At 37.9% G+C, this 22352-nt stretch overlaps 1 protein-coding gene across 1 annotated transcript; it reads right to left on the reverse strand.

Moving 5' to 3' along the window:
- Positions 1–776: 776 nt before the first annotated feature.
- Positions 777–21958, reverse strand: LOC121427754 (trypsin-like). Its single transcript, XM_041624301.1, has 5 exons — positions 21831–21958; positions 14556–14748; positions 8676–8923; positions 6794–6942; positions 777–1059 (listed from the first exon to the last, which is right to left on the reverse strand). Exons 1-5 carry the CDS (start codon positions 21892–21894, stop codon positions 892–894), a joined length of 822 nt encoding a protein of 273 aa, XP_041480235.1. The 5' UTR covers positions 21895–21958; the 3' UTR covers positions 777–891.
- Positions 21959–22352: the final 394 nt, after the last annotated feature.

Here is a 22352-nt window from a genome sequence, read left to right on the forward strand (position 1 = left end):
GGTTTGTTTAAATGTAATGACATACGTCAATGTGAGTAAATGTTGGTTGATATAGCATTACCTTACTGTTTGAAGTGATAATGTATTTCAGTCAGTAGCTTTTGTTGAATATTTTGTAATACTTGTACTTGCTTAGGTTTCCATAAGAAGTTGATGAGCAAAAACTTTTATGTATTTGTTGCTAATCATAGTATTTGTGTATTCAATATTGATGGCCGCCTAAATGTCTTGAAATTTGCACGATGGTTTAATTGTGTAACTAGCACCTTAGGTTGTACCTGAGTTACAATGCATGTATGCCTTTTTGATGTCATGGAAAGGTAATGTAGTTTTGCTGTTTATCATATTTAAGGCTGTACACGTTGTATCGTTAAATTCTTGTTTATAGTTTTTAAAGCTGATTTTTATTGTAGTGATTTACATATGCTGGTTTAGGAATCAGATCATGTGATTTGCACGTTTGATCATTTTAGAATGTTGTGCGTTCATAGTTTGATGCATAATGTTTTTATATTTTACATTTCATAGATGAAGAAAGAAGAATGTATCACGCCAATGTTTGTGTTTGGTTTCTTTGAAGCTACCTTATGATTGTGTAAATATTAGCCGGCATGTTCATCCTATGCCTTCTTGAATAAAGGTGTTCTTTTTGTAATCTAATCTGATGTGGTAATTTCTCCCCTTTTATTGTCGTAGGATGTGATTCCTGCAAAACACCAATTGTGTTCTTCACACCGTACTACGCGTAGGTGTTATAGGATATTTTTACTAGGATCTTTAGGGTTACATAATCATGCAATTCTCATGATCTACCAAGAATTTATATATTTACTCTACACTTCAATCAACCTCGATTAACCAGGATGAACTCTAATATTATTCATTAGCGCCTTAATTAGTGGCCATGGTGTTGGCAATCCAATCCAAATAGTTGACGACGTTGGTATAGACACCGTAGTTACCCGCTTGGGCACATCCATATCCCCAGCTCACGACTCCAGCCAGTTCCCATAAACCAGTGTCTTTATTTTGCACCACCATTGGTCCGCCGCTATCACCCTGTATAACAAGAATCAAAATGAATAAAATTCTTATAGATTTCTAAGCACACACATACACCCACCCACACACACTGTCCTTCATACTCCAAATTTGACCTGCATAATGGAGAAACACACAGGACATCTCATTTTCAGCAGAATGTTTTCACTTCATATTTTAAACGAAAAACACACTAAATATACAGTGCGTATCAAAGAAAAGTTTACACTTTGAAAAAGCCTTGGGAATTAAAAAATATACAACATGTGGGTAATTTTTTCTCATATAATCTTGGGTTTGGGTCTCATCTATCCAATGAAAGTAAAAGTTTTGACAGAGTGTTACACTTGAGTGAGCACTGTCCATTTTTTAAAGCTCGCAGAAATATGTTTGCGCAGAAATGCTTGTTTTCAAGCTGTGTCAAGGGGAAAGGGCGAAATCAAACTTAACCTGAAACATTTCTAATATATTTCCCTTGCACTTTTAGTCAATTTAAATAAAATTGACACATTCAAACATTTTGGAACAATTTTGCCACCCAAACTTAAATTTCAACACATAGTAAGCACAACCTTTACCATTTTTCTGCCGGCTGGATCTGAGGATATAACTGAATCTGAACAAAAGTTTATATCAGACATCTCCAGCATTTTTTCACTAAGTTTTTATCATTTTAAAGTTGGTTTACATTTCATTTTTCATTTAATACTTGTTTCTCCACACTTTTCCCAAGCTTGACAATGATTAACAAAATGAAAATCAAGCCTAAGCTGTTTCATGTAAATCACAGCTCAGTGTAAAGCAAATATCGTCACGATGGCATCGGTGTGTGGGGGAGTGGGGTGGGGTGCAATTCACTCTTCAAAGTGTTTTGGGCAAAGAAACAAGTTTAAAAAGGTAAAAGATATCTTCAAATCAATTTTATTAGATAAATTTCACATGTTCTTCATGTCTACTTTTTATTCGCATAACTATTTCAAAGTTCTGCGCAAATCATTTTCACTAACTTTTCAAAAGTAAGTGGTGCTCACTCAAGCGGAAATATTTTTCGACAGTTATATCGTCATTTGCTTAAATGGATCTGTACCAATGTTAAAGTGAGAAAAAATCTTCAGGATATTACAAATGTATCATTTTACAGATTGTATCATTTTACAGGATTTTTTCTAAGTGTAAAACTTTTTTTTGATACGCACTGTATAGTAATCAGATTGTGTTGGGCGGGGAACATAATGCACCGTCTTTCAAGTAAAAACAATGGTTTTAACTTTGAAGGAAATGAATCCGCTAAAACGATGTTAAGCATTAGGACAAATGGTTATGATGAAATTAAAATATAGAGTTGTGGAGCTACTTTCCCGACTTTGAATGAAAGATTAACTATTATGATGCGTTAGGGGTTTAGCTATTACATGATTATCTAACATACCTAACAACATCGGGACTAATACCCCACCCACAAGACTTTCCACGCTTAATTGGACCAATTAGTTTGCCAATTTCATCCTCATTAGTAGAATTTAAGAATCGGGAACAGTCTTTAAGTGGATCGGGACTCAAGAAAATTAGCTATCACTGTAATTACTATGGTCAATTGAAGATGACTAATTATGGTGCATGCGATATTTTTGAAATGTATATTTAAGAGTGTTAGATATCGTCCTGAGGGTCACTTCAGGTGTTTTCCTCATGCATAAAATGTTGTCAAAATACAATAAACAGAGTAAACTCCCGAAGGAGGCCCTTCTGATTGCTATTTATCACAAAACAAATGCCGTGCCTAGGTGGGGGTTATACATTTACGAGATGGTTCTGAATATTCTAAAGCATAATGTTTTTTCCCCTCGGCCGCTACGCTCCTTCACTTTTCAGTTTAAAATAATGTGTTTTAGGGGGGACTGGCTGGTAGTACAGTTACCAATTCCCAGCTGCCGTGTAGTCTCCAATCCCCTTGCTGCCTAATGACAGGCCATTTCCCTTGTATTAAAATAATGACCAATGACCAGAATATCTCAAACCCCCAGAAGCCCCTCCAAAAGTTTTAGTCGAGAACCGCCCCCGATTTACACCCTTATATTCAAAGCCCATTTTTATTACAGTCTGGCAACATTTCCTGCAGCAGCATTCGAATCATATCAAACGCATGGTGTATGCTGAATAGCGGCAGGAAAGGGGGGGGGGGTGGGGGCCTGACTTCTTGGTGGTTGACCGACGGCCACTTCATTCCAGCCGATTTAGTCCAGGATAGAAGAGGTGTAACCTTGTTTTTTTTATATATACAATATTTTTTTATGGTTTCTTGTCAATTCGAGGGTGCTGATTACGAATCTGAATGATGCCACTTGTGTAACCTTGAGCATTTTCCGCAAATTGGCAAAATCCAATATGGCCGCCAAAATATGCAAATTACCCATAAAAATCCTAAAATTGTCCGCACATTAGCTACGAAATGCATAAAATTGTGTGGCAGGAGTGAGATACTCCCTGAAAAAATAATTTTTGACAAAATATTTATTTTCCTCACATTTAAAATGGCCGCCATAGTCTATTGTATACTACAGTGTACAATATAAATAGGGAAAACTAGTTTTCACAAAAGTGAGCACTAAACCGCAAAGAAATCGCGATGTATGAACGAAGTGATATATGCAAATCATTATTACTAACGAGATATATCATTTATTATATCATAAATGGGAAGATTTCTGTATTTTTATATCTAAAATGGCCGCCACTGGCCCAAACAGTATTACGTACAATGGCAATGGGGGCCAAAAAATTCACTAGAGTCATCACTAAAATGCATATTAAAGATTAAACGAGTGGAATACTGACTAAAAACATAATTGTTAACGAAATATATTATTAATATGCCATGTATGTGATGAATATTGTATTTAGATATTCAAAATGGCTGCCAAAGGCCCTAAAAGCATTATCCACAATGAGAAAGAGGGGCAAAGAAATCACAAGAGTGATCACTAAAATGCATATATATGTGATAAATTAATGGGATACTGTTTAAAACACATATTTTCTAACGAAACATATCATTCAGGTTTAAAGTTTGTGTTAAATACTGTACTTTTACTTTCAAAATGGCCGCCAGAGACATGAACAGTATTATGCACAATGCAAAGTGGGAAACCAATATTAGCACCATAAATGCAAGTATTAGTGATCTATGAGTAAAATATTGTCTGAAAGCATGATTTCTATTAAGAGATATCATTTATTCTGCCAGTTAGGTGATAAATACTGCTATTGGAAAATCAAAATGGCCGCTACAGGCCCTTAAAGGGGAAGTTCACCCTGACAAAAACTTTATTGTAAAAATAGCAGAAAAAATAATAAAAAATATTGCCGAAGGTTTGAGAAAAATTCATCAAATAATTAAAAAGTTATTAGAATTTCAATTATTTGATTTGTGACGTCATATGCGAGCAGCATTCCTACATAGCGAATGGTAAAAAATCAATGAAATGTCATTTTCTCAGAAAATTGAAAATGGTTTTCACTGTACCTTTTGTATATCAATAGACAAATCATTTCACACCCGATCATGAAAAGAAAACAAAATTAAGTCATCAGGAACCATGCAAAATTTGAAATTCATGCATTTTATATTACATAACAGATGGGGCAGCTGCTCGTTTATGACGTCACAAATCCAAAACTTTGAACCCTAATAACTTTCTTACTCTTTAACGGATTTCCATCAAACCTTCACCAATATTTTTTACTATTTTTTCTGCTATTTTTGCAACGAAGTTTTCTTCAGGGTGAACTTCCCCTTTAATCATGGTATTATGCACAATGTGAATGGGAACAAATTATTTCATCAGAATTTGGCTTTGCTTGGCCAAATGGGGATGTATGAGTGAAATATCGTCTGAAAACATGATTTATAACAAAATATATCATCTCTTATGTAATTTATGTGATAAATACTGCATTTCATCATACAAAATGGCTGCCATATGCCCTTTTGTGAACATTATTTGTCTACACTCAAATTGTATATTATACGATAAGGGCTTATGTTGGCCATTTTCAATTTAAAAATGCAGTGTGTATCACCTTAAATACACAACATTATGATATATCTTGTTAGAAACCATGGTGTTAGACAATATTTCACACTTGCATCAGAATTCACAATTATAGGCAATATTTAGAGTCAAACAAAGCCAAATTCTGTCAAAATTATATGTCTAATGTTACAATGTACATAATACTTTTAGGACCTATGGCAGCCATTTTGGATTTCAAAGTACAGCATTCATAACCTCCACAACCAATATGTGATGTATTTAGTTAGAAATCATGTTTAAGACAATATTTTTACTCGTATATCACAGTCATATGCATTTCATTATTCTCACTCTTGTGAAAATTAGTTTCTCCATTCGCATTGTACATGATAAATATAGGGATTATAGCGGCCATTTTGAATGTCAAAATACAGCACTTATCACATAAATTACACAAGATATCATATATTTTGTTATAAACCATGTTTTCAGACGATATTTTACTCATACATCCCCAATTGGCCAAGCAAAGCCAAATTATGCTGAAATAATTTGTTCCCATTCACATTGTGCATAATATCGTAGGGCCTGTAGCGGCCATTTTGACTTTCCAATAACAGTATCTATCACCTATCTGGCATAATAAATGATATCTCTTAATAGAAATTATGCTTTCAGACAATATTTTACTCATAGATCACTAATACCTGCATTTATGGTGCTCACTCCTGTGAATATTGGTTTCCCACTTTGCATTGTGCATAACACTGTTAATGTCTCTGGCGGCCATTTTGAAAGTAAAAATACAGTATTTAACACAAACTTTAAACCTGAATGATATATTTCGTTAGAAAATACGTTTTTAAATAGTTTCCCATGAATTTATCACATATAATATGCATTTTAGTGATCACTCTTGTGATTTCTTTGCCCCACTTTCTCATTGTGGATAATGCTTTTACGGCCTTTGGCAGCCATTTTGAATATCTAAATACAATATTCATCACATACATGGCATATTAATAATATATTTCGTTAACAATGTTTTTAGTCAGTATTCCACTCGTTTAATCTTAATAATATGCATTTTAGTGATCACTCTTGTGAATTTTTTGGCCCCCATTGCCATTGTACGCAATACTGTTTGAGCTAGTGGCGGCCATTTTAGACATAAAAATACAGAAATCTTCCCATTTATGATATAATAAATGATATATCTCGTTAGTAATGATGATTTGCATATATTACTTCGTTCATATATCGCTATTTTTTGCGGTTTAGTGCTCATTTTTGTAAAAATTTGTCTTCCCTATTCATATTGTACATAATAGAGTATACAATGGACTGTGGCGGCCATTTTGAATATCAGGAAAATAAATATTTTGTCAAAAATTATTTTCTCAGAGTGTATTTTACTCCTGCCACACGCTTCCATGCATTTCATAGCCAATGTGCGGACAATTTTAGGATTTTTATGGGTAATTTGCATTTGACGGCCATTGGATTTTGCCAATTTGCGGAAAATGCTCAAGGTTACACGAGTGGCATCATCCAGATTCGTAATCAGCACCCTCGAATTGACAAGAAACCATCAAAAAATATTGTATATATAAAAAACAAGGTTTGGTCAAGTTTCTATGGGGCCTATCCTGGACTAATTCTGCTTGATTTCTAATACATGTCACGGGGCCCAACATACATGACATAAGTCCATTTACCTGGCACGAATCCTTTCCTCCTTCTGGGTATCCAGCGCACACCATCTCATCCGGGTAAAACTCGCTCCCATAAGAAGCCCTGCAAACTGCATTCGAGACGATCGGCACTCCTACCTGATTAAGGAGCGTGGTAGTGCTTCCGCCTGAACCTATGATCATAATTATTGTTCATAATGTCATTGACAATTAGTTGGATCTGCTGTCAACTGCAAACAGAAATTTCTCTCCCAGATTCTTCTTATTCAATAACCCATTTGTTTTATCATATAAAAGCTAAGTTTACAGCGCCTCTCCAAACTTTAAGAATTTGAATTAAAATCTAATTTGGTTGTGAACAACCGAAGATTGGATTCATTTTTGTTTCTTTAAGGTTAAGAAGAAAATCATTTTCAAATCTATTGAGATGTAAAATTTAATGTCAAAACAGTTAACTGCGCCTGCGCAGGCCCTCATCGGGTGGTTGGGGTGCAAGTTTGAACCTAGCGAAAAGTCTAGTTTCCTACCATACTTCATCCTTATCAAAATGCTCGCAAAGTTGAACCGGCTCGGCAATGAAAAGTACTTTTTTGTTTGTGTTGCTCCTAAATAATGTCGTATAGTGTTAAAAATATCTGTCTCTGAAAACGTGTCAAGATGGATCCTTGGCAGTTTTATAGGTTTAACTTTGCACCTTTAAAACTGCAGACTAGATGTCACAATGGGAGCACCTTTAAGGTTTTAGCTTTATACCTTTCTTGATGCAAATAAACACCTATTGGGTGGCATTCTGCACCTTTTCGGCTAATTTGGGGAAGAGTTCAATATGCACCCCACTAAAATTGAAAAAAAATATGGAGAAGGTTAAAGATAATATATCCTTATAGAACATATATGATGGGAGAGAGGAAATACATACCAACATATTGCTTTATTCCGTCAAATTTTCGAGCAGGATCAAGGGGCGTGTAATTGTCAATAAGCGCCGTTTTATTTAGTCAGCAAAGGGTCTCTGAGTCTAAACTAGTCGAATTAACTATCGGCATGATTATGATCACTAACCCCCCCCCCCCCCCCCCCCCTCTTCTGGTATCAGCGGTTTTAGCTAGCATAGCGCGGCGCGAAGTCTTGACTGCAGTTATACGAGGTGGGTTCGAAAGGAAAACAAGCAACTCCTAAAAATCTGTAGAAAATTTTAAAGTGAACAAACCAGAAGTCCCAACATTCTTTTATTTTTGGTGGGGGTATATATGGAACGCTTTCACTAATTTGCACCTTTAAGAGAGGTGCAAAGTTGCACCTTTCCAAAAAGGTACAAAGTTGAACCTTACAGGTGCGCCCAGTGTGACATCTGGTCTGCACCTTTAAAAAAACCTTAACATTGGTTAAGATTTCGTTTTGTTTCCCCCAAATATGTTCATATTGACCCTAAATTACATTTTGACCAGGGCCCCGTCTTACAAAGAGTTGCAATGGAAAGCCAGCAACGTCAACATCTAAAATTACATGTTTGTTCAAAATAGTTTCTAAAAATGATGTATATTCAATACATTCACTGTTTTCTTGACAGTTCAGTATGCTTCTCTTTGTTTTCAAAGGATATTGAGCAAATCTCCGTAAGATAAATTATGACATTGATGCATGGATTTCCATATACTTGAGATTGATCGGATCAATCGTAACTCTTTGTAAAACAAGGCCCATACCGCTGTGACTGCCATGGAAGCAAAGACAGGTTAGTTGAGCCCCTCCATCCTAACCCTATAGCCGCGGCCTCGACAAGAGGCTAGCTCAAAGTATACTCTTGCCTAAAATTCGTGGATATACATGGCCCCATTACTTCAGACAGGCTCTAAATCCTAGGGGGCTCTAAATAAGCACGAAATAAGAAAACTTAAGTACGTACTAGTGGTTCCCCAGCCAGTGACATAGGCCATATTGCCATCCTGGGGTCTATTGCTAACAAGGCAAGCTGGGCTGATTTCATTACTGAAGGTGATGGGTTGGCCGAGCTTGACGAGTGCTATATCGTTTTCGAGTGTAAATGATGAGTAGTCTTTATGAACGATGATGGTCTCTGCTGTGACTGTGTAGTCTCTGTCCGTTAATTTGTTGTGTGCTCCTAATACAAACGAGTAGTCCGCCGGCTTAGGCCTGAAAAGAAAACGCGTACAAAATGACGAATGGTTATTTCCAGTTACTCGCTCAGTCTGGTCTGAGGAACGCGAACCCGAAGATGGACGGGGGCAGGGGACTCAGTACCCCCACTTTTGAGCACTAAAACATGTTCCTTTTTACCCAAGAAAAACGTCAATTTTGGCAAAGTTCTGTGCCCTTTTCACATTGACAAAAACGTTATAGTAAAAATAACAGAAGAAATGAAAAAAAAAATATTGTTGTGGTTTGAGGAACATCCATCCGATCATGGAAAAAATATTTGGTCATCATGAACCATTAAAAAGTGAAGTGTATGCATTTTGTATTATGCCTACATATAGGGCACCTGCTCGTATATGACGTCACAAATAAAAGAAAATTAACATATTAGTAACTTTCTTAATCGTTGGATTTTCACCAGGCCTTTGCCAATATTTTTTTCTCTATTTTTACAACGATTTCTTTTAAGTGTTAACTTTTCCTTTAAAACAGATCTTGTCATGCCCGATCATGACTTGTTTTCCTTATTTAGCCGGCATCCTGCCTGCTTCGGCAGGTGCATCTTTTAATTGCAAAATCCATTTCGAATTGTGTTTATTGACCCCCCCCTTTTTTTTAATTGATCTCTTTTTTCGTATTGAAATTTCTCTTCTATAGTGTGCCCCTTTTGACCTCTGATCAGGTGCCCCGTGCCCCATTTGAAAACTGCCCCTTTGTGTCTCGCCCACTTGAGGTGAAGGCGAGACTAAGGGATCCAAATGTCGTTCGTCCGTCTGCGCTCTCTCGCATAATATATAGCTACATGTATAATGGGGGGGGGGCTAGATATGGTGTGTCGTGTTAAGTTATAAAACACGGAAAGACATTTTTATTACAAAATCCAATTTTGTGATAGATTTGGAAATTACATTTAGAAAATAATATATCGCACCCTTCTCGTTTTTGTTTTCTTAATCGTGAAAAAATATTTGTGGGGCAAGAGCCCCCAAGACCCCCATCTGCAGGCGCGCCGGAACAATTTCAGTTTTTTTTTTGGGGGGGGGCAAAATCCCGAAGGGGGCACAAATTTTTGACAGCGTGAGATACCGAAGCGATCGAGCGGGAGAGGCTATGGGACCCCCACCCCCCCCCCCGTAAGGCTTTTGTGTAAAAATGCAGTATAAAAGTTGCGTTTCTAAGTGCATTCAAAAATTTCTTAAGAATTAAACAGTCTTGGAGTTCTTTTTGCTTCTTCTGTTTCCTCCCTTCTGACCCAGCCTGGTGTTTATTCATGACCAGGGTTGCAGTTCCAGCAAATTACGAGCCTTATTGCAAACGAAATTGTTTCAAACCAATGTAATATAGGCCTTTTAAAGACTTTAAGATGACAAACATGACCGTACGCAGCCGGGCAGGCCGGGGGCCGCCGATCGAGAGGGCAAAATTCACCAAAAGTGTGCACGAAATCCTTCAATTTTATTCTAGAAAATGCAAAAGCTTCCCCACCACAAATCCCCTTGCTCTTACACTCCAAAAAAATGAATAGTCGATTTGACATTTTCCGAACCTAGAAATGTTTTTTCCGATGAAGTTTTTTTATTAATTCATGTTCCTATGGGGTCTTAGAACAAGTTCAGCTTGGTTGCCCAAAGTTGCCGTTTGGGCAATTTTGCTAATTTGCATAAATCCAAAATGGCCGCCAGATGCCATCCTGAAAACCTAACTTTTGAACCCCTGTCCACAAAATGATGAGTAATGACTCGTTTAGGGGTTTTATGGTGTGCAGAATCCATTTCTGCTGTCTATTTTGCAATATAATGTCATCTTCAGGTCAAATCCAAGATGACCGCCATATGACGCCATCTTGAAATATCAATTGTTGAACCCTTTGCCCCAGAATCATGAATAATAACTCTATTCATGAGTCATTTGGTATGTTGATTCAATTCATGGAGTTATTTTGCACAAAGGATAATCTTCAGATCAAATCCAAGATAGCCGCCAACCGCCATCTTGAGAAATTACTGTACGAGACTTATGTCCTGGAGTTTTGATCCTTTTTTTATTTCTGTGCAACCATACTTTTCCAATGAAAAGACTTTAAAATATTATTTGAATTAAAAAGTGATTTTTTTCCGTAATTTTTTTTTCATAAAAATTAGTTCACTTATTAACTTCCTTTATGATTATTATTGGACTTTTCCTCCTGACAAGACCAATTGACTTGGTCAGCAGGAGTGCACTCTTTAGCCTCCTGCAGAAGATAGGCTCCCCTAATACTGTTCCACGGTCAGGATTTTTCTCATTCGTGAAATGTTTTACGGAAACGATGTCGCCCCTGCCTCTCAAGAAGTGGGAATACAAGACCTAGTCATACATAACAGCTGCCTGTCCTGTGCATGTAAGGGGTTTGGATCATCCATCAGCCTTTGAGATAGTCAGAACTCTGATAGACTCAAGACACCGACTGTCCTCCAGATATGTATATATACAGCACACACTCGTCTGGTTGTGGTGAACTCCTCACCTACCTTGGACCGACTATATGTCTCTTGCCCCCTTTCACAGGACAAGCATATAAGCATCAGGATTGTAAAATCTGTCACAGTCATGGCCTAGCTCCTGCACGGAAGTAAGTCCTGGAAAACGTACGCCGACCAAGAAAAGTGGCTAAACACCTTCCATGTCAGCTTTCGTATCATGCGCAAATGGCAGGCCCTTCAGCGTACGTGCTGGCATCAAAAGCTTATCCTCACTCCTTAGTCAAAGGCACCTCAGCTGGTTGGGGCATGTTTGCCGCATGAAACCTTGGCAAATCCCTTCTTGGATTCGCCAAGGTAAGGTGAGCTGTGTGATTGGTCTCATCCCATCGGTAGATCACACCTCCGTTACAAAGACACCTGCAAACGTGCCATAAAACTTGCCGGCAAAGACACTAACATTTATGAAGGTGTAGATGATAGTCGCCATTCTATGGAGAGCTACTTAGTACAGGGGTCAAGACGTCAGAAAATAATCGGAATGCTAAATTGGCAGACCAAAGGCCTAGGAGGAAGGCTAGGACAGCATCTCTATATAAACGTGTCATAGCGCCATCCTCCTTCATCTGTAAAAAATTGCTCTAGAGACTGCCATTCTAGAGTGGAGCTCTATAGTCACTCTCGAAATTGTAAGGCTTAGCGCTACACCATCGTCTTTTAAGGCAAACTGATGCCTACCAATCATTGGACACATTGATTTAGAAAAAAATATTGATAAAACACTTTCAAATTCAAATAAGACCCTAAAAGCCTCTTCAGTACAAATTATGGATGGACCTTTACAAAAATAAAAATAGACTCGAAATGGATCATAGCCCAAACCTAAAGAGGATTCATTCTAAGTTGAGCAATTAATGTTAAAATGTGACATCTAAGATGTAACTTCACCTTGACCTTGAACTTGAGAATTAATAAAATAAATGAGTATTCTTACTGAAATCCCTTCACATTAGTTCTAACACGTATAAGCCTCGGACTATAATTTTTTAAGATGGCGGTTGGCGGCCATCTTGGATTTGATCTGAAGATTATCCTTTGTGCAAAATAACTGCATGAATTGAATCAACATACAAAATGACTCATGAATAGAGTATTTATTCACGATTCTGGGGCAAAAGGTTCAACAATTGATATTTCAAGATGGCGTCATATGGCGGCCATCTTGGATTTGACCTGAAGATGACATTATATTGCAAAATAGAAAGCAGAAGTGGATTCTGCACACCCCAAAATCCCTAAATAGAGGTATTACTCGTCATTCTGAGGCAAGGGGAACAAAAGTCAATTTTTCAAGAAGGCATATAGCGGCCATCTTTGATTTGACCTGAAGATGACCTTATATTGCAAAAATGATTACAAAAATCGGTTTTACACATCTCTAAACCCCTGAAACGAGTAATTACTCATCATTTTGTGGACAGGGGTTCAAAAGTTTGGTTTTCAATATTGCATCTGGCGGCCATTTTGGATTTATGCAAATTAGCAAAATTGCCCAAACGGCAACTTTGGGCAACCAAGCTGAAGGAACACGAATCAAGAAAAAAACTTCATCGGAAAGAACATTTCTAGGTTGGTATATTGAGCCTATGAGACTGTCAAATCGACTAGAAGTGCTAATTCAGCTCTTAAAGAGCGTGTATAGTGACTGCACTTCGGAGTGCTGATTTTTCTCGTTCAAATTTGAACTAGACAAATCAGCACTCCGAAGTGCAGTCACTATGCATGCACTTTAAGAGCTGAATTAGCACTTCATTTTTTAGAGTGTACGTTTCTTCGAAAATTTAGGTCTTGCAGCCCCACCCACTCCCGGGTTTTTTTTTTTGCAAACGTCCATGAATAACAAAAGCTGGGATGAACCAGAGAACATAGCTGCCATCTCGATCTGATTAGTAACAGGTAATGGGAGTTTTGGAATCTAAAATACATAAGTGCTTTATATGAGCTGAAATAGTATCAGACAAAACGCCTTCCAATCATGCCAATGAAAAGAAATAAGGAAAATACGGGGCTGTGAAAATATCTTAAGATTTTTTTTTATAGTACAAATTATAATCCTCTACACATGATTATTCTGAGTGTAATTTTCTGATAACGTGTCTATATTGAGTTGAAATGACCTTGGTATTTTCTTTAGCATGTTTAGGGCACTGAATTATTTGTTTGGCGTCACCTGTGCCTGGGAGGCGAAAAGCGAACTGAATCACTATGATCCACAGGTCTCTTTCCCGATATAAATGATTGGGGGGATGCAGCTAGGTGGACCTCGACACCGGGGTTTCCCCCTATATACGAATAGTGCAGTGGGTTCTTAACGTGCAAAGGTGGTGACTTTCCTCTACACGGGGCCTCCATTTAACGTCTTATCCGGGGGACGAAGTGTTTGCCATTGTAACATAGCCTGCATCTATGAAAATGGGAGAGACGTTTACACACAACGCACTGACTTCAGTCATCCGCCCAGGGTGGACTCGAACCTACGATCTTTGGTTCGACTTCGACGGGCAGACGCGTTACCGACTGAGCCAACACCGCTCTCTTGTTATCACTGTATTCACACAATTTATATTTAGTTGAAAATGAAATAATTGAAACAAGTTTCTCGAGATGTTATGGTTTCTGGGCTTGACAGATATGACATAGATTCCATATCTTGCTCGAGTAACTAGTGTTCACGCGCGTTAGTGATATCGGGTCCGGTCTGAGCGTTTCTGGGCGACCGCGCGTTTGTTAGACGACACAGCCAGCATCATAGAATTATAAACCTAATCATTGGTGGACCACTATCAATTTGCCATTCGCTTTTAGTCTGAAATGTATTCATTAAAAGGTTAAACGTTATCACACTGTAATAAGATGGAAAAGGGGCTTATCAAAGCTATGTTTCACAGAGGAACTGTTCGTCAAAAGACGCGAGGCTTACTATGATAATGTATTTTTTTCATTTTTGACAATGGAAATGACAATTTTCAGGCAGAAAAGTGCCTTCATTTACTTTTGTCCTTAAATAATTTATCATTTTTCATCTTTCAGGGTGGCACGTTTGGGGGGGGGGGGCAAGTGCCCCCCCTGCCCCCTGCCCCCCCCCCCCCTCGAGCAAGCCTCGAACTTACCTTTTACCAAAGCAATGTCCCGCACAGACGATCCATTGATCATCAATAACGGTAGCGCCACACATATGAGCCCCATTTCTATTGAGGACCAGTGTCTGCCAAGGCCAGCTGTGTGCAGCAGCCACTGTACCCCCTACTATAAGCGATGATATATCCTCTGGAGGATAATATGGGTTTCCACACCCAGTGGTCGCTGGAAATAAAATGTAAAAGACAATATTGTTGTTGATATTAATACTAATGGTGCTGATGATGATAATAGTAACAACAACCAATAACAACATCAACGAAAACAATAATAATGATAATAATAAATATAATAATAATACCACTAATAGAAATAGGCCTTATATTATAATTTACCCAGGGTAGCCACATAAGTTCCAAAAACTGTTCTCCCAGCTGGCCAAGCTTAACCTGATGTTTCTATTATTATGATGGTGACGATGATCGTATCAATAGTAATAATAAAAAAATGATAATGATGATGATAATTGTCATGATAATAATAATATCGATAATAATAATTATTATTATGATGAGGATGAATAAAAAACAATATTGTTGATATTTTTATTATTATGATGGTAACAATGATCGTATCGATAGTAATAATTTAAAAAAAATGATAATGATGATAATGATAATTGTAATGATAATAATAATATCGATAATGATAATAATTATTATTATGAGGATAAATAATAAAATTAGATTGATGATGGTATAGGCTTAGGCTAAAATAAAATTCGTACAGGCATTTTCAAGATCGATGTGTGTGACTACGTAAATTATCATAAACTAAATCTCTTGGAGAAATTAATATGATATTGTAAATTTTTCAGTTACTATGTATTTCACTTTTTAAAGCACTGAAGAATGATTTTCGGCAGTTCGGATGCGATCTTTTTTTATTATTATTATTAGTGTTATCCTTACTATAATTTGGCTAATCTTGTGTGTCCTTCCGTTTGTTTGACGCAGCTTTTCTCCGTGGTTTTCCACTCAATCGAGCTGGAATTTTTTCTAAACATGGTTAAATTGTTCACAGATTGTCATGAGGGGGGTTGTTTGTGGTATTTTGGTCGCATTATTTAAAGTTTTTTTTACAATTCGTAACTTTTTGGCATTCTTTTTCGCAGCCCTGCGTATAGCTTTGAAGTTCCCAGTCCCTTTTACCTCTCTCGGGTCAGCGAAATACAAAGCATGCATGCCATCATGCCGACTGTCGACCGGGTATGGTACGGTATACGGTACGTACTTACTCATGCGCTGGCTGCATGCATATATGCATGTGTGCGCGCTGCTGAAACGTAAACAACATACCGTAATCGGCCGATGTCCTCAGTGGTTACCGTACCGGTGAGTACGACTTTCTGACAAACCTATTTATTTCTTTTATTGTGAATGATTCTGCAGTGAAGCCCCATTCTGTCATTCTAACGTATGATAAATTTGTTACTTAAAAGGCTCAAGATCTAGAAATCTATAGCCTAGGCCTAGGCTACTATCAAATGCTGGTCATAAGTGGTAAGAAAGTTTTTATGTTATAGGCAGTGTATACAGCCACATACATGTGGCCACACGCGTGTTGTTATATCCAATACCAGGCCGGTAAGCACTAAATAGGTACCAATCCTGCAGACGCAAGCTCATAAATATTCATAGATATTCATAGGATTAGGATGAGGATTAGGGTTAGGGTTAGGATTAGGATATTAGGGTTTCAGCTTGCGTCTGCAGGATTGGTACCTATATAGTGCTTACCTACTAGGCCCCGCTGAGGATACCGCTACACGCGTCACTTGCACTTGTACTCTATGCAGCAGCAGTAATCGCAAACGCGTAAGGCCCCCATCTCACTAGGATGGCGATCATGGCGACCATGGCGATCTGTCTAAATCTCGCAAAGCGTAGCAGAATCGTCCTCGAATTCTATTTTTAGCCTGCGAGGCGATTGCACTACAACTTCACTGCGACGGACCTGCGCTGAAGGCGATGGTAATACGTTGGTAGTACGACGCTGCCACTCTCTTGCCACGATTTGAGGCAGATGTGATGCGCTGCTTCTGCGATCAAAGCGACCGTACAACGAGGCCCATACGCTAATTAGGACCTCGGTACGGTGGTGCTACGAATGGAACGATTGTGTTACGTTCATGATGGGCTCTTGAAACGATTTCAAGCAATCGGCATATTGATCGCGGCACATGAGACATTTTTCAGTCGATTGCCAACCTCCGACCAAGATGGATGTCCAGAATTTGGTTGGACTTATACATCTTAGCATTATACAACAACTTCAATTAGAAGTTGAATACGAGGACCTGATACGAGGACAGTAGAAGGAGGAGGCCAAAAAGATACTGGGTCCGATCCTGGCTGTCACTTAAGTCATAATATACAATATATATTAAAATTTCACTCAAAAGATGTCGATGAGCCTAATAGTTAATATGAGGGATGCATCCGGAATTTCATAAAAGAGCATAAAAATGTTTTATATTTTGTTTATTTTTTTCCACAAAAGTTTGTCACTCAAAATTGTTAGGTAAATTCCTTTCAAATTTGCTTTCAAGAAGTAGTCTACTGATGTGAGAGCACTCATAGGGGGGGGGGTGGCACAATGCCAGAATCCCCATAAAGTGTGCTTTCCCAATCAATACATCAGTGATCGAATCATTAAAATTTTAATATTGTTTACTGTCACTGTAGTTAGAATTCATTCTATTTTTAAAACATATTCAATTTATATATTTTTGCGGAGGTAACCCATTTCGTCATCAAGACATGCGAGCGTCTTTTTTTCTCTCTTTCAAGCTGGCTCAGCAGTTAGATTTTCATCCTCCTCCTCCTCCTCTTCTTCCTCCTCCTCTACCACCACAATAACCTCTTGTTAGCTTCCTCTTGGACCGCCGCATAACAGATTGGGCAGCTTCCCTTTTTGGTCCTTTTTCTGGGAAGTATATTTGAAAACGTCGTGGTGTCGCCTCGTAATCTGTTGAAAATGTGATAATCCGCTACCATCGGCACGTTGTTTCATAGCAGCGCAGACGGTCGCTGCTCAATCGCTGGCCAGTCATCAGCGGCGCAGCAAAAGCGCAACGCGAATGCCTGCAGCGGGCTGAGAACGTGTGCCACATATCACCCAAAGGGAAAGCGTCGTGGTGGAAACGGTGTGAAGCGTGTCGAGCGCAAGGCAGTCGCCTCGTAAACGGAAGCAGCGTAGCAGAATTGTCTTGGGAACGAGCCTGAAAAACACGGGCGATCGGTGGCGCTTTTAATGCGCTTCTCCTACGCTTTGTGCGTTGGAGCTTCGTTACAGCTACGAATATGTCGTTTGTAATACGCTCTTGACTCGATTATGATGCGCTTTAGCACCTCCGCGATCTCGCTACGTAAGTTTTGAACATGTTCAAAATTTTGTGGCGACCAGGATGATGGTGGCGATCCTTGCCGCTTCAGAAAAGATCAAGGTACGACGGAGAAGATTGAAAAGATCAAGCCACGTTCAAGCTACGATATACCACGCTTTGTCGATTTTTGACGATCGCAGCGGAATCGCCATCTAGTGAGATGGGGGTATAACACAACTCACAAGCGATTTGTATTTCTTGCGACGGTACATGTTGCGAAACTTCATCACAAAGGTTTTATCTCCCGATTTCTTTGACATACAAACAATATTCTCACTTCACTGTCACCTGCTTGCTGATCAGGTGAGAATGAAGTGAGAATATTATTTGTAGGCCTAGAATCTATGTCAACATCAGTGAAATCGGGAGATAAAACCTTCATGATGAATCTTTGAGAAGGTTATCTTTTCTTGATAATTAGATCAATCCAATGACCTACCTACCCAGTTTCATTAAAACATCCTTTATATTTAATCCTGTATTTTAACAGATTCAGCTACCTGCCACTCAATGCTCCAAGGCCAAGCTGTGCCAGTGCTCTGTTGCACACAGTTCAGTGCATGGTTAGTATTTTGACGTAAGACATAATATTTATATTGAATGATTGATGCCGCAGTAAATCTAAATTCCAACATGTGATGAAGTTGTTTGGTTGAGTCTGATAATCAACTCAGTGCTAAGTTCCAAAACTCAAAATTAAAAACTTCTTAATAGATTTGCTATTAACCCTTTTATTAAAGGGCAAATTTGATCAGATTTTCTTCGGAACATTGGTAACACTGGCATTTTCTTTCTTTGCTACACACATTCAACAAAATTAATGTCTCTAAAATTCATTTACAAAATATAAATGAACTATATTTAGTATTATGTTCGCCAATTCATATGTTAAACTTTATTTCTGTGTGATTAACAAAATACTAATGTAGTGTGATCGTAATAAACAAGCATTGGTAAAATGATTTTACAGACTGTCTCACTCATTTTATCACCCCCCTTCTCTCACTCTCACTTCTTTTCGACATCCTGCCATACTTATACAGTGCGTATCAAAAAAAAGTTTACACTTTGGAAAAGCCCTGGGAATTTAAAAATCTACACTATGTGGGTAATTTTTGCACGTATAATCGTGGGTTTGGGTCTCATCTATCCAATGAAGGTAAAAGTTTTGTCAGAATGTTACACTTGAGTGAGCACTGTCCATTTCTGTAAAGCTCGCAGAAATCTCTTTGCGCAGAAATGCTCGTTTTCATGCTGTGTCAAGGGGAAAGGGCGAAATCAAACTTACCGTACGAAACATTTATCATACATTTCCCTTGCACTTTTAGTCAATTAAAATAAAATGGATACATTCCAGCGTTTTGTAACAATTTTGCCACCCATAGTGAAATTTCAACCTTTACCCTATTTGTGCCAGCTGGATCTGAGGACATAACTGAATCCGAAGAAAAGTTTATATCAGACATCTCCAGCATTTCTTCACTAAGTTTTTATAATTGAAAGTGGGTTTACATTGCATTTTTCATTTAATACTTGTTTCTCCAAACTTTTCTCAATTTTAGCAATGATAAACAATGAAAATCAAGCTTAAGCCATTCCATGTAAATCACACCTCAGTGTAAAGCAAATATCGTCACGATGGGCTCGGTGTGTGGGGAGTGGGGTAGGGCGAAATGCACTCTTCGAAGTGTTTTGGGCAAGGAAACAAGTCTAGCAAAGTAGAAGATATCTTCAAATCAATTTTATTAGCTAAATTCCATGTGTTCTTCATGATTACGGTCTACTTTTATTCGCATAACTATTTCAATGTTCTGCGCAAATCATTTTTCATTAACTTTTCAAAAGTAAGTGGTGCTCACTCAAGCGGAAATATTTTTTGACAGTTATATCGTTATTTGCTTTAATGGACCTGTACCAATGTTAAAATGTGGGAAAATCTTCAGGATATTACAAATTCATAGTTTTACAAGATTTTTTCAAAGTGTAAACTTTTTTGATACGCACTGTATATGATTGAGCAACCTTTAATTTAAATAGTACAAACAACCGCAGTCTAACGTACATTGTAAGGTACATGTGCAATGTACTTACATATTTATTTCTGACCCAATACATGTAATCATAACATTTCTATATCACAATAATTGCCTCTTGACTGCTTACTGAATACACGGTGTTCTAATACATTTTTCCATTTTATAGTTAGATTTGGATTTCACTCTGTAATGATTATTGAAGTTCTTCCTCCAGTTCCACCCAAGATGCTTAACTTAATTGAACCTCCTATCTATATTGAAAGAGAAGTCTGCTGTGAATCAGTTGTCTAAATATATTTCGTCAATAAACTGCTTGGCTTTCAGTGTGAATAGGCAGTCTAGCTGTACAGACTCCCCCCCCCCCCCCACACACACGGGTAATTGCTGCTTGTGATTATTAATTTTTCTTACTTCACATATATAATATGTCACCGACACAGGTAACAAGACCTTATAACTCGGATTGTTGTTTTTGTCAAATCAATGTTATCCTATTCCTTGATAATAGTAATGATGATAATGATTCTACTATATACTACTACATTGACTCGTACTACTTCTTATACTGCTCCTACTCCTACTACTACTACTTCTACTACTACAACTACTCCTCCTCCTCCTCCTACTACTACTACTACAACTTCTACTACTTCTACTACTAATACTACTACTAGTGTTACTACTACTGCTACACTGCTTCTTTTATTGTACTTACATTGCTGTAATTATTTCTACCACTACTTCTGATGAAAGTAATTATATTGAATTAAAGGCTTATCAACAAAACCCGTAAATTCTACGGATGGTTGTGGTAAGAGAACTGAACCAAATTAAACATTATTCAACTTTACATTGTTCATGGCATGAAAATATCCAGGGTTTTTTTAAGACCCAAACGCCCCTAAAAAATGGGGGCACATTTTTTTTAAGACCCAACCGAACAAAGATAAAGCAAATAAAACGGGAAAACCTAATACTCGATTATTTTCATGGCTTAGGCAATAAATATTGATAGAATTACTGTCAATAACCCTGCTGACACAGGTAACATAAAAAGGAAGTGTCCATCGTACTTTTTTTTCTCATATTTTTACAAGAAAGGGGCGCAATAATTCGATCACAATAATGATTTATGGCTAATACCATATGTAGAAATGCATTGCCCGAGGCGTATATAGGCTGGGGTGCAATCTCCCGCGGAAGCAGAGGAGTTCCGACACTGTTAATCGAAACGAAATTATTTTGTACCCCTTCTTCTGCTTTCAACATCGGATTTTCCTAACTTTATTTCCACCTCCCTGTGCATCTACCCATGCCCAAAACGGCCTACGCACGCGCACTTCCTTGCCGACAGTGACGTCATCAGCATACTGCTTCTGCAAGTGAAATAATCTTATTATAAGCTGAATGTTTGGAACATTAACTTTCCAGACAATATTAAGTTATGTTACAATATACTCATTTAAAGTTACTATTAAAAGAAAAACCATCGAATCATATGCATCTCCCTCTTCAAGTTAATTATTCAACTGCCCTTTACTTCGCACCCACTTGATCAATGAAGAAATAAATTTATTTGAATGAGGCCGCCATCATTTTCAAGCTAATCCGCTCACGATGGCGGTCTCCTGCATTCGTTTAAATTGTTATTTTCTTTTAATTGCATATTGATTATTGTTGATATTTATTTTTCATTGCTTTATTCTGACTATTGCTTTATTTTTTTTGTAAAACAAAAATGTATCACCCAGATGTTATGTTGCATGTTTATCTTGAATGCAGAAATAAAATAAATCAATCAATATGTGATTATAGTGCCTTACCTTGCGGTATGATCATAGCCTGGATGGCGCCCAAAGCGCAGGCGAGTACGAAGAACCTCAGCATGATGACGAGTTGATGCCCGATGAACAACTTGAAGAAAGAAGTCCGTTGAATGGAGACAGGACCGAATCGGTGTTCTATTTAACCATTTTTTTTTCGAAAAGTGTCAGTAAAGATGCTTGGGAGTTAAGGGTCCAAGACCCTCCTCTTCACTTCCACCATTGGCTTTCTGTCTGTGCATTTTTTTTCTTATCTTATATTGTTTACCTATTGAGTGAGACGCCACGTTGATGATTGTATACCCTTACATCCACAGTGACCGACCACGCCCTATACAATGGTATCTTCAAATGAACAAATACCGTAATCAATCATCTCGTCACGAGAATACTATTTTGAGGTGTTTTTATGCAGTCAGATGGGCAAGTACCCATGGTATTCCAAAGTAAAATAAAGACATCTTATCATCGATTCATCACGATAGGACTACCGACTGAAAGTTCGCTCAACTCGACACGCGT

This window comes from Lytechinus variegatus, chromosome 14, assembly GCF_018143015.1.
Source record: "Lytechinus variegatus isolate NC3 chromosome 14, Lvar_3.0, whole genome shotgun sequence".
Classification (NCBI taxonomy): Eukaryota; Metazoa; Echinodermata; class Echinoidea; order Temnopleuroida; family Toxopneustidae; genus Lytechinus; species Lytechinus variegatus.

What these genes read in the sequence shown, in the direction of transcription:
- LOC121427754 (XM_041624301.1), bottom strand. Translation starts at nt 21,894, where the DNA reads ATGCTGAGGTTCTTCGTACTCGCCTGCGCTTTGGGCGCCATCCAGGCT. An exon ending in GGACATTGCTTTGGTAAAAG is followed by an intron (nt 8,924 to 14,555) that starts GTAAGTTCGAGG and finishes TTTTCTTTTCAG; the next exon opens with GCCTAAGCCGGCGGACTACT. An exon ending in GAGGAAAGGATTCGTGCCAG is followed by an intron (nt 1,060 to 6,793) that starts GTAAATGGACTT and finishes CTTGTTATACAG; the next exon opens with GGTGATAGCGGCGGACCAAT.